Source organism: Pollachius pollachius (assembly GCF_949987615.1).
Source record: "Pollachius pollachius genome assembly, chromosome: 1".
In the NCBI taxonomy this organism is placed as follows: domain Eukaryota; kingdom Metazoa; phylum Chordata; class Actinopteri; order Gadiformes; family Gadidae; genus Pollachius; species Pollachius pollachius.
This window is the reverse complement of record NC_136934.1, coordinates 31,958,199-31,973,317: the sequence shown is the minus strand read 5'-3', so window position 1 is coordinate 31,973,317 and position 15,119 is coordinate 31,958,199. Positions and strand designations below refer to the sequence as shown.

Genomic DNA, 15,119 nt, shown 5'->3' with positions numbered 1-15,119 from the left:
AATTGTAAACATAAATGAGAAAAACAAAAATTCCCCTTAAAATTCAGAAAGATTTGTTTTTATGTTTTATTTCAATTTTATTTAGTGAAACATTTCCACATCTATGTCTACGTTTTCTCATTTGACGCAGATGATACAATTTAACTCCATACTTGACGATGTGGACAGTTTTGCACAGGTATACAATGAAAGCACGATGTGTATATTTGAGTGTACGACCTACCGTGCCATTCGTCGATCCAGGCGACTGCTTGCCTATGGCCAACCAAAAGAATGTCCCGAATGTTCTATGAGGATTCAGAATAAAAATAATAATTATTCCAATGATAAATAAAACATTTGTGAATTTGCTCTCAGTGGCTTGATCTTATTTTATATCAAACAGCAGATTTTGATTTTGAAACACTGTCTTTAAAAAGTGTATAATAAACTGAAGAGTGAACAAATGAACTGAACTGTTAGTGAACAAATGAAACAGACTTGAAACGGGAGAAACACTGCTCTGTGAACAGAAGTGTGGCGCTCGCTTCCTGCTGGATCCAATTAGCGGTGAATTTCAATTCCTCCACCATCAGCCTATGCACCTACCCGGGCTCATAACCTTTGTTCCTGATAATATCCTGCCCTTTTCTGTAATATTCAGTGTGTGTGAAAAGCTAAGCATGATGGGTAAAATTAAATAAAAAAACGTCTCCCTTACTTTGTGTATGAACTCCTCCGTTCGGCCCTGCACGCCGAACACCTCGAAGCTGCAGCTGACCCTCTTGTAGGAGCACATGATGGGCTCGGCCGAAGCCCTCCAGCCCTCCTCCAGGGGCCCTCTGCCTGTCTTGTTGGACTGCCAGTGGCTCAGGTCCTGCACCAGGCAAACAGTAACACTTTCAATTAGTGTCTGAGTGTGCACAGAGATGTGGGCCTGGGCTGAGTCCCTGGAGGAAACACCGGGGATGGAGTGCCTAGGTGTGTGTGTGCGGGTTTGTAGGTGTGTGTGTGTGTGTATAGGTGTGTTTGTGTGTATGTGGGGGGGGGGGGGGGGGGGGGTAGGTTTCTGACTGGTAAAGTCTGTGTGTATGTGTTTCTATGTGTGTTTGTGTGTTCAGCAATTTATGTTTGTGCGTATGTGTTTCTGTGTGTTAGTAAGCTTGTGTGTGTGGATGTTTAACAATGTTTGTGTGTGAGTGTTTGTGTGTGTGTGTGTGTGTGTGTGTAAACCAGTGTGTTTATGTATATGTATTTGTATGTGTGTGTGTTGGTAAGCTAGTGTTTGTGTGTGTGTGTTATTAAACTTGTGTGTGGGTGTTAGTAAGCTAATGTGTGTGTGTTTGTCTAAGTAGGCTTGTTTGTGTGTGTTATGGTAAGCTCATGTGTGTGTTAGTAAGTAAATGTGCTAACTAGTGTGTGTGTGTTTGTCTGAGTAAGCGAGGGTGTGTGCGTGTATTTGTTAGTGAGTTTGTGTTTGTGTGTGTGTGTTTGTGTGTGCTTGGAGTGTGTATCTGTATGTGTGTGTGCCTTTTGGTGTGTTTTTATGTGTGTAAAGTCCAGACAGCTGTTGCTCAACAGGCTTCCTCAGAGGAATGTGTGATGATACAAATCCCGCTGCTGTGACCAAAGATGGACGGAAATTGCTTGTGTGTGTGATTTTATGTTCTGTTTATCCAAATCTCACTTGTGTGTATGTGTATATGTGTGGGGGTGTGGGGGTGAGAGAGTGTGTGTGTGTGTGCTTGTGTGTGTGCGTTTAACTATATGTGTAGGTACATCTTTTGATGTGTATCTGTGGTTGTGTGTGTGTATGTGTGTGTGTGTGTGTGTGTGTGTGTGTGTGTGTGTGTGTGTGTGTGTGTGTGTGTGTGTGTAAATATGTAAATGTGTGTGTGTGTGTGTGTGTGTGTGTGTGTCAGTGTGTGTGTGTGTGTGTGTGTGTGTCAGTATGTGTGTACTTCAGTGTGTCTGTGTGTGGGTGTGTGAGCGGCCACGCTTATTGACCTTTGTCTCTGAGGAATAACTGCAGTAAGAAGAGTGTAACCTTGCAGGCAGGGCAGGAGAAGGCAGAAGGTGTGTGTGGGAACACTGGTGATTTATGATACATTTACAGCCAGAACACGGCCAAGAAAGTGCATTCATAATTTTTCGTATTTGTACCTGTTGTGTGTGTTTGTGTGTGTGTGCGAGAGCGGCTGATAGTGTGTGTTTTGTGTTGGAGTGTGTGTGCATGTATTTGAGGATGAGTATGCGTGTGTATTTGTGTGCATGATAGTCTTTGTATGTGTGTGTATGTGCAGTGGTCGAGTTGTAAAAACAAAAGTCAGGGGGGACGGTTGATTTTAACTTTTAGGGACAGATCATTTGTGCCGATGACAGCGCATATGGTGGGTGACCAACGGTGTGATAATTATTATTATTATTTTATTATTATTATTTTATTTTATCCCAAAAAACGCAGCTGATCGGACGGAGAAGGGAGACTAGCATTGGTCACAGGTTGGAACGAAAGGGAGAAAACAGGACAGAGTTGCCTGCGGAAGCGATGTCTGAGATACAGAGACAGCTTCACGCTACCAGCGTCTGTCTCGTATGGTGTGGACTGAGAGCAAGCGTGCCTGCGTGCTTGCGCAATAGCATACTGCCCGAGAATGCAGTATCGCTGTCAAATCTGTCCCTTGGAAAAGTAACATTGTGCCAAATTGAAAAAGGAACTACGTTTCGTTACCATATTTTCAGTAATCATGCCTTACTTTAGTCTCTCTTGACTTACCTTCTGTGGTACTTTTTGTCCTCTAAAGTCGAAGTACCTCAGATCAAGCTTTCCTTCCTTTCCGTCGCTTGGCCATGATGCTGAAATCGCCTGTGCAGGCTGCGTTGCTAGGTCGCTGACTGACGTGACATCAATTTGTATGTGCATGTGCCCCTCGTCCACAGTATTTTAGCCTACTCAATATGCGCAAAAACTAAATGTTGAAAATGAAATAGCGGTAATATTTCCACATTAATTGATAAAATAACAGGGGATGGGAAGGGGGGATGGCTGTTTCAGAAGGGGGATGATTTTGATCATTTTAATTCCAAAAGGGGATGCCATCCCCCCTCATCCCACCTCAACTCGAGTGCTGTGTATGTGTCAGTGTGTGTGTGTTTGTTTGTTTGTGAAGCCTTGCATACTTCTGACTCTTTGTAGTCCTTTTCAGGGATGGGGTCAGTGAGGATATCCAGGAAACACACACTCTCCTCTGGGGTCGGCTGGTCTCCAAACACCTTCACCAAAAAAGATGGGGAGGTCATGTACCAGAATAGAGCATATATACAGTCACATACACACACACACACACACACACAAACATACACACACACACGCACACACACACACACACACACACACACACGCATACACACACACACATGCAAAAACACACACACAAACACACACACACACACACACACACACAGATGTACTCACACACACATGCACAAACACACACACACACACACACACACACACACATGCACAAACACACAGGAAAGATGAGGTGGGATGAGCAGATGAGTGACTGTGTAGAATAGTGAGGTCACACACCATCAACACCCATCTCTATATCCCGCCCTGAGGGCCTTGGAGCCAATCACATGGGGCCACAGAGAGAGAGAGAGTGAGAGAGAGGAGGGAAGAGCGGATGGAAGACATGAGAAGGACATAGGAGGAATAAATAAATGAGGGAAGTGAGTCAGAGAGGGAGAGGTGGGAAGAGAGGAATACTTATGGAAGTCAAGGAGGCATGTCCTGAGAGAAAATAAAGATAATCTTATAAGAGATTAAATTTTTCTATCATCTATCCTTGTGCAGGATTCATTGTGATGCCGCGTCAAAGCCGTTCATTCCTCTGCTTAAAGCTAACAAATTAGCACTCGCCAAATCGCTGCTGCATCATAAAAAACCACCAGGCCTCTTGCCAGTCGGTCATCCCTTGTTTTGTCTTGTTTCTACTGTGTATTGTGTGAGTCAGAGGCTCTGTCCAAGCTGTGCCAAGTCTGTGTTTGTGTCCGTTTATTACATGACCTTGGCAGGGACAGTTGTCATGTGCAGGTTTCGGTTTTGGGGGTTGTGCAGAGTGAAGGTATTTACAGCAGTCTGCAGCTCAATGTACAGACCTCCAGTAATACGAGAGCAGATGGTGGAAGCCTGCAGCAGCCCTGAATGAGGGTTTTTGTGGGACGAGTGTAATAACGCTAAGCCTCAGGTTTAAAGGTGGCTTCCGCTGGCTTCCTTAAAGACAGCAGGATATGGCATTTAGAGTGTATCGGATTTCCGTAATATAACGCACTTTCAAATAAAACGCATAATTAGCAGGATGCAAATGGTGGGCGGAATGGGAGTTTATCCCGGAGGATTTGCCTGGATGGAGTGAATGTGACAAAACACAGGATCAGGTGATATTTGAGTGCCGAGAGGAACAAAAATACGACGTGTGTTTGGATGTATAATAACGAATAAACCATTTTTCTCTTCTGCTTGGTTTGGCAAAGCCTACTTGGATTGAATTGGCATGTGATATAACAGTGTAAACCGAGATAACAAGGTAAACAATTCTATTCTCATTTCCTGGTGGGTTTAAATAACAAACAAGCCTGGGAGACTCCTAAAGCGAAACAAGCGCTCCAGGTTTGAATGCGAGTCGGGTCTTGTCGCCTTGTTCTGAGAAGTGGATCATACCATTGCTATGCAGGGGTTGACAACACACAACCCTGCACACACCACACACACACGTACACACAGGGTGTGTGTTTATGTGTGGGTGGTATGTGCGTACACAATCGTGCCTGTATGTTTGTGAATGTGCGTGTGCTTGCAGTTGCGTGTATGTGCGTGTTTGTGCGTGTGTGAACCTTGGAGCAGGCATGGAAGCCCTGCTATGTGTCATTTTGTGCGTTGCTTGTTGTCATTGTAATGGGCAGATCAATTTGAAGTGTTGGTTTGTATGTTTTTTTTTGCCCACTGCAGCGAAAATTAAAATTTATCCTCCTCTTCTTTTTCTCCTTTTTATTCCCCACTACTTTCTCCCCTACTCCCCCTCCTCACCCCTTCATGCACTCCAGTTCTACTCACATTTGCATTTTGTCCATTGTTGTTTTCAAATTTGGTATCGATACGGATGCTGAACTTTGGTAGGAAGGAGACCTGGAGAGAGAGAGAGAGAGAGAGAGAGAGAGAGAGAGGGAGAGAGAGAGAGAGAGAGAGAGAGAGGGAGAGAGAGAGAGAGAGAGGGAGAGAGAGAGGGTAAAGGTCAGGATTGCTCTGGAATTCACAACGATGAGTGGAAGCGCTACTGTGATGGTGGTGAGAGGCTACTTACTGAGTACTCTGCAGCCACAGCCGTGATCGATATGGGTGGGAATGGACATGATCAGTAACACACACTCAGTATACACAGAATACACAGAGCAGTATGCTGCAGAAGTGCACATTTACATAGTCTCTCTCGAGTTGACTCACGCACAGAGAGACAAGCACACGCAGCCAACGAATTACTTTACACCTTCTTTTTGACATGCACGGACAAAAATAATGGGTTTGTGGAAAGTATTTCTGAAATGTAGGTGTGGATGTTATGACAACTTTTTATCATCGAGTAAAACACACACACACACACACACACACACACACACACACAAACACTGACTCATTTAACTCCCTTCTTTGTTACAAAACTATTGGAACATGTTGTAAATACTATTTCTGAAACGTATTAAGGTGTTATGATATTTGCACAGTGGCACATCACAGACTCCAACACACAGACACACACCCACACACACACAGACACATACCCACACACACACACCCCCCCACACACACACACACACACGCACACACACACACACACACACACAAACACACACACACACACAGAACACTAACCTGTGATAGTGTATGGGTAAAAGTTCCAGGCCTTTTCTGTCACATAAAAGAATCTCGGGACGAATGATTTTGCCCAGGTTGGCAGTTTGCTAGGAAGACAAAAACATAAAAAATACATTTAAGGAGAGACTATAAGAGTGTAGACTGGAAACAAGTGAGAATGAATTAGAAATAGGAAACAATGGAAAAGACAGACATACGGCAAAATAAAAACAAATAGAGAAAGTGAGCAGTGCGAGAGAGATGTAGTGAAAGGCCCTAAAAAGAGGCAGAGAGGGACAGAGGAATGGGAGAATGATGAACAAAGACAAAGAGATCTTAAGTGCTCTCTGTGCCTGCTGTAGCAGAATTACCTGCAGGCTTCTATCACCACAACATTTGTGCGACTCATTCTGAATTACCCCGTGGTTATAAATTGTAACAGCACTGTTTCTTCTAGGTCACACTAAAACAGGTAGAGATCTTGTTTCTGCCCCATGTTGAAAGTGTGTGTGTGTGTGAGAGAGAGAGAGAGAGAGAGAGAGAGAGAGAGAGAGAGAGAGATAAGGCACAGTGTGTGCCTTCTTGTAAGGTTGAATAAAGGACTAATAGTTCATTGAATGGTTGTAATGAATGAATAAACGAGGGCAGGTGGAGTAGAAGAATGGGGTGGGGGGTGTGCTTCATCCATAATGATGAGCATCCAAGCATTTGAGCTTACACACACAAGGCCCACAGAGGAGGGCTTCAATTAAACAATGAGTTAAATAGTGGCATCGTCTTTGTTTTATGTGTGTGCAGGCGTCTGCATGACTGTGTATATTGTATGTGTGTGTACACACGTTTGTGTGTGCATACCTGCTGAGGTATATGCGCTTCTCCGTCACCTGTCCCGGGCCGTGCTGCGGGTGTAGCTCTGGCTCGTTCTGCACCACCTCCACCCCCTCCCCCCCGTCACTCTGCTCACAGCTGTGCTTGCTGATCATATACAGCTGACCGATCCGGTACTGGAAAGACAAGAACCAGCGGTACGTCACAAAAGGCCAGGGCCGGAGCGGGTCGTTTCGGGTACATCATCAGACTAGAGATCTGGGTGATAGCAGAGACATGCACCCACACACGCTGTGGGAGGCGAGCAGGGACACGGTGAGTGGAGACACACACATTGTGTTCATTCATGTGGGGCAGGGTCCGGTTGCATGTGTGGGATGGATGTTGTTGTGTTGTCTGTGCTGACATGTCGCTGAACCGTAACAACATACCTTGGTGTATGAAAGACGGTAATAATAGGAGAAAGAAAGGAGGTTAGTAAGAAAGAAAGAAGATACCTAACACCAGGTTTCCATAGACACACCGTCTATACCTGTTAAGGATGGATGAGAGTCAGAATGAAAGTAAAAAGGAGAGAAGCAGAAAATATCTAAATAATTGCAAGCAGAACAAAAGAAATAAAGAAACAGAAACAAACAAACAAGCAAAAATACTAAAGGAAACAAAGAATAACGAAAGAAGAAGGAAATATTTTAACTAATTGCAAACAGAATACAAGAAAAAACGAAAGAAAGAGAAAGAAAGAAAGAAAGAAAGAAAGAGAAAGAAAGAAAGAAAGAAAGAAAGAAAGAAAGAAAGAAAGAAAGAAAGAAAGAAAAATAATAAACAAAATAAAGAATGACAGTAAGAATAAAAGAATAACAAAAACAAATAACTCATTGAAAGTCGAACAAAAGAAGACAGAAGTCCTTGAGATCCAACCAACCCTTCACTGTCCGCAAACCACGTCAGGAAACTCCTCTTTCTCCCTCTAATTACACGTGAAGTGTCAATATTTAATATTTACCCCTTGGTTATTCATGGCTCCTAATTAATCAGGAGGACGGACGCTTTAACGCAGCGCTGAGACAATGATTGTGCGGAGCGATGTGAGGAATGAGACCTGCTACTGCCCGCTTATCTTGGGCTCAAGTTTAAAAGGAGGCTATCTGAATGCAAAATTGTTATTATGCACAGTGAAGGGCAATGACAAGTGACGTGTTGAGAAACACTGAAATTTCCAACACCCTATTTGCCATGGATTCCATCAGGCTTTCAAAGAGCTGAGGCGGCAGCTATCTGATCTCAGCAGGGTGTTGACTGACTGTGCCAATACCCTAAGTCAATGTGACAATGCTTTGACCCGAAACAAGACACACACAGACACAGGTACACACAGACACACAGACCCATTCATAGCCTGACTTATCTCCAGGATTAACAAGTACACATTAGACATAAAGTTGTTAGTTGTGCAACACAGTGTGGGATACCTCCATTGGACTTTGCATATTATTATTCACACTTTTATGATCATAGTCATGAGGTCCTGCGATCTTGAGATAAGCCGGAAAGGGTTGTGCTAGGCAGTAAATGTGAAGGTGGTCACAGGGGCAGGACAATTTTATGGTTCGGGTGTCTAACTCACAGCCCAAGGGTTCTAGGTTGGAATCTCAAAGTCCACAGCCTAGTTCGAGGCCTAACCCCTCCCTGCTCCTTCCTTTGACATCTCCAAAAATGTTAAAGAATGCACTGGCAGTAGCATTGGATGCTGTGTCTACTGAATTACGTAATAGAAAATAGTAAATGGTGACTGGTGCGCGGTATGCAGTGCATCCCTCCCCGATTCTCCTGCGGTCCTGTGAGGAACCATACCACCTCCACTTAATTAAAGGTGTGGTAATGCTGAGAAAGGAGACACAACCATTTAAAGGGGCTTCAGGGTGCATATCTCCCTTCTCCATCTCCCATTGTTGCCCCTGTCCTCTGCTTTGTCATCAAACACATATGGCCATTGTTTTGGCGAAGCACAGCTCAGCGCCAACTGGTCCGACTGGTCTGTGCACAGATACTATAAAAAGCCGGTGGAGGCGGGCCCACCCCCGCTCTCTCTGCAGGCTGAGTGCTACCTGTCGGCTGCTGCTGGCGGGAAGGGTGGGAGCGTGCAGGTACACGCTAGGACCCTCCTCCGCTAAGCTCCTTGCAGCGGACTGTGCTCGGCGTGTCGGGGCCTTTAAGTCTGTGGGAGGTTCTCTGTGGCTCCGCTCCCCCGGGGACTCTCCTTATCGGCAACTTTACACCGCTCAAGATTACAGCCCATGACGTGTTCAACAGACCCCTTCTGTCGTTCCTCCCCCTCCACCCCCACCACCAGTACACTTTTGTCTCCGCAGTAGAAAACAACGGCAGGCGGTCGGCTGTGTTCGGGGTGTTCTGCGAGTGTTTGAGGAAGAGTGAAGCACGCTTACCTCCTCCACGGTCAGTGGCATGCAAATGCGGTACTCCTTCAGCAACATGGTGCGGCGCAGCAGGAGCTAACTGTCTGGTGACCTGTGTGTGTCCTCCCCCTGCTGTCTAAATGACACACAAGACCAGGCTGGGACAAGCTGCTGCGATCCTCTCACCTATGCTCTTTGTTCCCCTGTGTCAGTAGTCCATGTAGTCCAGTTCTCTCAGTCAATGTGTGTGTTTCAGCTCTTGTTTTTTACTTTTAACCCCCCCTCTTCCGTCTCCTCTAAGATGGGTGTTCCCTTTTAAGAGTTCCTCTCTCTTGACTGTTGGGTAAACAGTCAACTGTCAACTTTCGCTTCTGTTGCTTTTGAACTGCCTCTGTCTCTGCATTTCTCTGTCTGTCTGTCTCTCTCTGTGTCTCTGTCTCTTTCTCTTTGTCTTTGCCTGTGTGGCAGTTATTGCAGCGTCTTTTCTTTGTCTTCTTTTCTTTTCTCTCTCCCCTGGTTGTTGCTTTCGGTCTCGGGTAATTAATAATCTTAAGTTATTTAAAGAAATTAACCTCACCTATTCTGTCTCTCCCCCTCTGTCTCTCTGTCAGACCTGTGTGTCTCTCTGTGTGTGTGTTTCTCCTCTAGCAGGGCTTTTCTGTTGTCTGAACTCTCATGGGTAACCTTGGCCCTAGTGCTCCTCCCTTTCCCCCCCACCACCCTTGGCTGCTTTCAGTTCCTCAAAAATTCCTTCGGTTTGTGCTCTTATCACTTTTTTTCCCTCTTGCTCCCTCCTTTTCCCCCTCCCTCTCCCCCTCCCTCCCCTGTCCTTTCCCCGCCCACTGCGTTAACCACCTCCTCACCTGTCCTACCCCCCCCCCCCCCTCCTCTCTTCACACGCTCCCTCTTTCTCTCTGTCCACTCCTCCCCTGCTCTGTTTTCAGTCATAACATAGGAGGATTTGTCCAAACAGATATTGCTGTTTCAGCTCTGGCTCACACCACATGGTGTCGGGATTTTTTCATTTTGATCCACTGTGCTTAGTATGGGAAGTATATTCCACACACACACAGTCATCCATGCACACACACACACACACACACACACACACACACACACACACACAGGCACACACACACGCACACACAAACACACACACACAAACAGGCACACACACACACACACACACACACAGGCACACACACACGCACACACACACACACACACACACACACACACACACACACACACACACACACACACACACATGCACACGTGCAGGTCTGACAGCAGGGACACAGAGGGCTGACACACACACTGGGCCATTGGATTAAACATTACCAGAGCCATGAGTGCTTCCATTAAGTGCTGCGCCGCACTAGCTTACATTGTATTACCAAATGACCTTCAGCTTTCCTTTAATTGAATCCATGTTTAGTCAATGAGGAGCTGAATCAGAGCTGCTTTAATTTCTCGCCTGGGTTCTTATTTCCTCAGTCACAGGCCAATCTCCCATGGCATGGAGATGTGCCACTGGGCCCTCTGCATTCTCTACTCCTCCAATAACACAAAAGCATATGTTTGCCATCATAGCTCATTGGTGTGAGGTTAAAGCTAATGGTCTTGGATTAATTCTCTACTGATTCGGCCCCTCTCATCCCCCGTTGACTTTCTGCTCATACATTTTTGCAATTTTCACATGTGCACGCTTTATATTATATGTGAATTCAATTGAATATTGTTTATAAAAAATATACTGTATATATTCTGCATTTATAACTTTTTTACTGCTGCTTGTTTACTTGTTTATTTCTTCATTGCACTCACCTACCAGGAATTTAACTTCAATTGTATTCTGATACTAATTCAGATCATGATACCGTTTTATCTGACACTGTGATTAATTGTGTTAATTTGCTAAATGCTTCAAAAACTTTAGATTTCATTTATTATTTTGTTGCCTATCCATTTAAATTGTGTGTGGTTTGTGTTAGGTTGCTTTGACAGGAAACAGGATGTAAATGAACAAAACCGGATGTGGCTCATGAAAGACATTGCCAGATGTACGATAATGATCGTATTCGTACAATCATTGTGCCCTCTGTACGATGTAAGATGAAGGTCAAAAGTCTCATTTTGAATGGATCAGTTTGTAATAGTAAGTATGAGTAGCTGAAACCAGTCAAGGCCAGCTCATTTTCATGATTTCCTGACACGTTCAGGATCGTAAAATATGTTTCTACCTCTGTGTTCATCTCTTCCCACCTGATGTCGTTCCAGCCCGTCACGCTTGTTGTGAGGGTGAACGTTAGCTAGCTAGCACGTCCATTGTTAACTCAGCCATTAATCAAACCCTCTTCAGGAATCAGAAGTTTGGGGTTTTACATTGAATGCAGCATCTTACTTTTCATTGTTGGGACATTTTTATTTGAGTCAGCATTAGTTTCCCTCATGCTGTATAAAGATGTTGGACATGTTTGATGCTTTTCCATTGATTGGTTTCTTTAAGCATGTTTGGTTCGTATGATTTCCATTGCATGATGTTGACTCAGTGCTATGCCTGATCATAGTTTTCCTTTTTCTTGCAGTTTTACCATAACATTGGTATGAATCTAGGGGACAGGTGAAAATTAGCCTGCATGGTTAAATCTTGAACTTTGGTGCTCATGTTATAAATGTGCGCTGTCCCTTTTAAATAAAGAAATCCAAAAGAAAAATCATGTGGGACATGTGATTGGTTAAAGGGGCAAGGTGCTTATTCCCTGGCTCATGAATGAAGTTTGGGTGAAGGCTTTACCTGCGTTAACGCTGAGCAGGTCAAAACGTTTATGGGGAGAAGCACAGAGGGGGATCAGTTAACCAGTTCACTTCCAGATGAGTTAGACCATAAGTAGCTGACGTCCCAACATGTCTTGGCTAGCACCTTCTTGCCAGTTAAAAAAGAGCAGAGAAGACAAAATCCCGGCCGGGGTCGGCTGCTTTCTTATCAGATCAGAGCCGAGTGGCGCTTTGCAGTGACATGGCGACAGCACATGAATCACTTTAAAAGGATCATAGGTGGTGACTTATTCAGCGCTATTCGAAGGGATTCTGCCATAGCAGGCAAATTTTCAAACCAGGTATCACAACCTTTATCTCGTTCATAAGAGTGGCCTGATGGAGGTGGATAGCTTCCACCTCCATTTCAAATGAATTTAAAGTACACAAAAAATAAATGTCTTTCTAAATATTATATTCACTATTTCAAAATATTCCTAGAATGGGTTTGGTTTGGGGTTGTGTTTAGGGTCATGGTTAGTGGTTAAGGTTAGCGATATGTTCTTCTTAAACCAGTAGATCATAGGTATATCTTAAAAGCCGTTGGTCACATCTTAATCAACCAGGTAGACACAGGGAGGCAACAAACAGAAGTTTCACTCCAATTCATTTTTGGGGATTTATTTTCTCCCCACGCTTTTTCCCAGCTCTTTATTCAAACTCTCCTTCAGTTTTACCTTCAAGTCCTTTCAGTTTAATCCCCCTGCATTTTTATTTGAAAGATTTGAAATGGCCACCTGCTAAAGAACTTTTGTACAGTCACTGAAAGAGTAATGCATCCAAGTCTGTTCAAAATGGTGTGTGTTGTGTGTAATGTTCAAGGTTATGTTGAATATAATCTATTCAAATGATAGATTAATAAAAACAATGTATTAAATATCATACTACAATAGGATACAATATTTTTGTTTATGTTTTCTGAAAAGAAAGCATTTGGATTCAATCTACGTGCAATTGTGTCTTGTTTTTCCAATGATAATGTTTAAAGGAGACATATTATGGTGTTTTCCCAACAATTAAACATGGTACATGAGTTCCAGAAAACATGTTTTGATGCTGTTTGCTGGAAATAGCTTTTAGGGAAAAGAATTACTACTATTCCCCTCTGTTTCAGTCCCTTCAGAATGCGCTGTTTCTGGTGTCTGTGGCTTTAATGCAAATGAGCTACTGCCCATTGACCAAAATGAGCTGTCAGAGTGAACCACAGCATGGAGGAGAAGTGATTGTTGCCGTGTGCGGACTCCTGGAGCTCTATTCATACTTTGCACGTGACGTCACAACGACTGGCTGGCGTGCAAGAACAACGTTCTCTAGCAACTTAGTAACCTAATCAAGGATCTGCCAGGACGTCGCCAGTTTTACCATACAAAACGAAAGTTGGTATTTTGAGGTGAAAACGATATGCCAGATAGTTGCTGTGCGATTGGACGTACTAACAGCAAAAAGCTCCGCTGCGCTGGAACTTCAGAAATGCTTGAGAAATTATAACTTGTGTGGACGCTACCGCATTACTTGGTCAATAAAAGAGCTACTTAAAAGTTATTTGATTCAGAAAAAAAATATTTGTTGATTGTTTTGTGGATAGCTAGATAGTCACTCACCTTTGCTTTGATTATGAAGATATTCCTGTTTTTCACCTCCCATACGACAACGGTGTTAACCCATCCACTCTTGAAAAAAAGTTTGCTATCCATACTTTTGTAGGCTTTCATTTTTTGTGTGGTGTAAGGTGACGGATTCTCTATAAGATAAATGTAAATATCTCCAAACTCCAAGTCTGGTCGAGACGTTGCCAACTTCAAAGCAATGAACACATCAGCGGTTGCTTTGTATGGATCATAAGTTCAGAGTATGTTTAGCTTTTTTTGATATCTAATTTGAACATTTATTGTCTAAATAGTTGATTGATTGTAGTAGGCCTATTGGAAATCTGCAAGGCTGCAATTCCCCTGGCTGGCCGCTGTTCGTCGCCATTTTGTCTGCGTTTGTTGCCCTCCAGGTAGCCATGGTAGTCACGTGACTGCAAAGTATGAATATCGATATAATATAAAATAATAAAATAATAATATTATATAATGTATTTGAATTTACATAATATTATATCTAATATCACGGCCAAAAGCTATGTGCGCCTCGGATGATATTATGAATCATAAAGATTGCGTCTGACATCTCTGGTACTTCTACAACAAGTAAAGACTCGTAGTGGGGGTTATCTCGGCCATGGTTGAGAAAAATTGGGAGAAAGGAACTTTGGCCTTGACTCTCTGAAATCCATATTGAACCGCGACATGGAGGAGAAAGGGATTGTACTCCGGGAGCTGAGCTGCCGGACTGCCGCCGAGCTCCCCCCGCCGGAGCTGCCGAACTGCCGCCGAAGTTTCGGCGGCAGTTCAGCTCCCGGAGTACACCGGCTGGAGCTGCCGGACTGCCACCGAAGCTTCGGAGGCAGTCCGGCGGGGGGAGCTCGGCGGCAGTCCAGCAGCTCAGCTCCGGGAGTACAATCCCTTTCTCCTCCATGTCTTCTCCTCCCGACTGCCGCCGAAGCTTCAGCGGCAGTCCAGCAGCTCCGGCTGGGGGAGCTCGGCGGCAGTCCGGCAGTCCGGCAGCTCCGGCGGCGAAAGAGATTGTACAGCTGTTCGTCCGCTGGTCCACAAAATCTTAGCTTTGCTCTGGAGGCGAGCGGGGAAGTGGGAGGTAATATTCAAATGTGCCCCCTTCATACGGGGGGCGCCGAAACTGACGCGCTCGTTTGGTACCTGTAGGCGGGGTACTTTCAAAAATGCATATCTCAATCAAAAAATCATGTACAGACTTTTTTCAAAGTTTGTATGTGTGTGGGAGCACCAGAGACCCAAAACGACACCCCAAATCCCAGGAAAAGTGTTGTTTTCATAATATGTCCCCTTTAACCTATACCCGGACTGCCAGAGGGACATTGATCAAGGTGTTGATCACATGGCACTAGAAGGTTTCCTGTAACATAATGCTTAGCGGGCAATAAACCCAAATAAATGACAATAGTTACAGAGATGTAACCTCCCTCCAGGTATATTAACACTTGCCTATCACAGAGGAATGTTCAGTTATTACACTTACGATTGCATCAGAATCTGGTTAACCAGTCGTGTGCAATACATGGTGGAACTATTGGTTATTGATCC

General features: G+C 44.2%; 1 protein-coding gene across 1 annotated transcript in view; it reads right to left on the bottom strand.

Annotated features, from left to right (window-relative positions):
* Positions 1-9,858, bottom strand: part of pitpnc1b (phosphatidylinositol transfer protein cytoplasmic 1b) — a 15,283-nt gene extending 5,425 nt beyond the window's left edge. The window contains exons 1-8 of the mRNA XM_079748669.1: positions 9,169-9,858; positions 6,749-6,897; positions 5,912-6,000; positions 5,346-5,353; positions 5,099-5,170; positions 3,160-3,252; positions 701-856; positions 224-287 (exon numbers count right to left, since the gene is read on the bottom strand). Coding sequence (XP_079604795.1) covers positions 224-287; positions 701-856; positions 3,160-3,252; positions 5,099-5,170; positions 5,346-5,353; positions 5,912-6,000; positions 6,749-6,897; positions 9,169-9,216 — 679 coding nt within the window. The 5' untranslated portion in view covers positions 9,217-9,858. The remainder of the gene's footprint in view (positions 1-223; positions 288-700; positions 857-3,159; positions 3,253-5,098; positions 5,171-5,345; positions 5,354-5,911; positions 6,001-6,748; positions 6,898-9,168) is intronic.
* Positions 9,859-15,119: the final 5,261 nt, after the last annotated feature.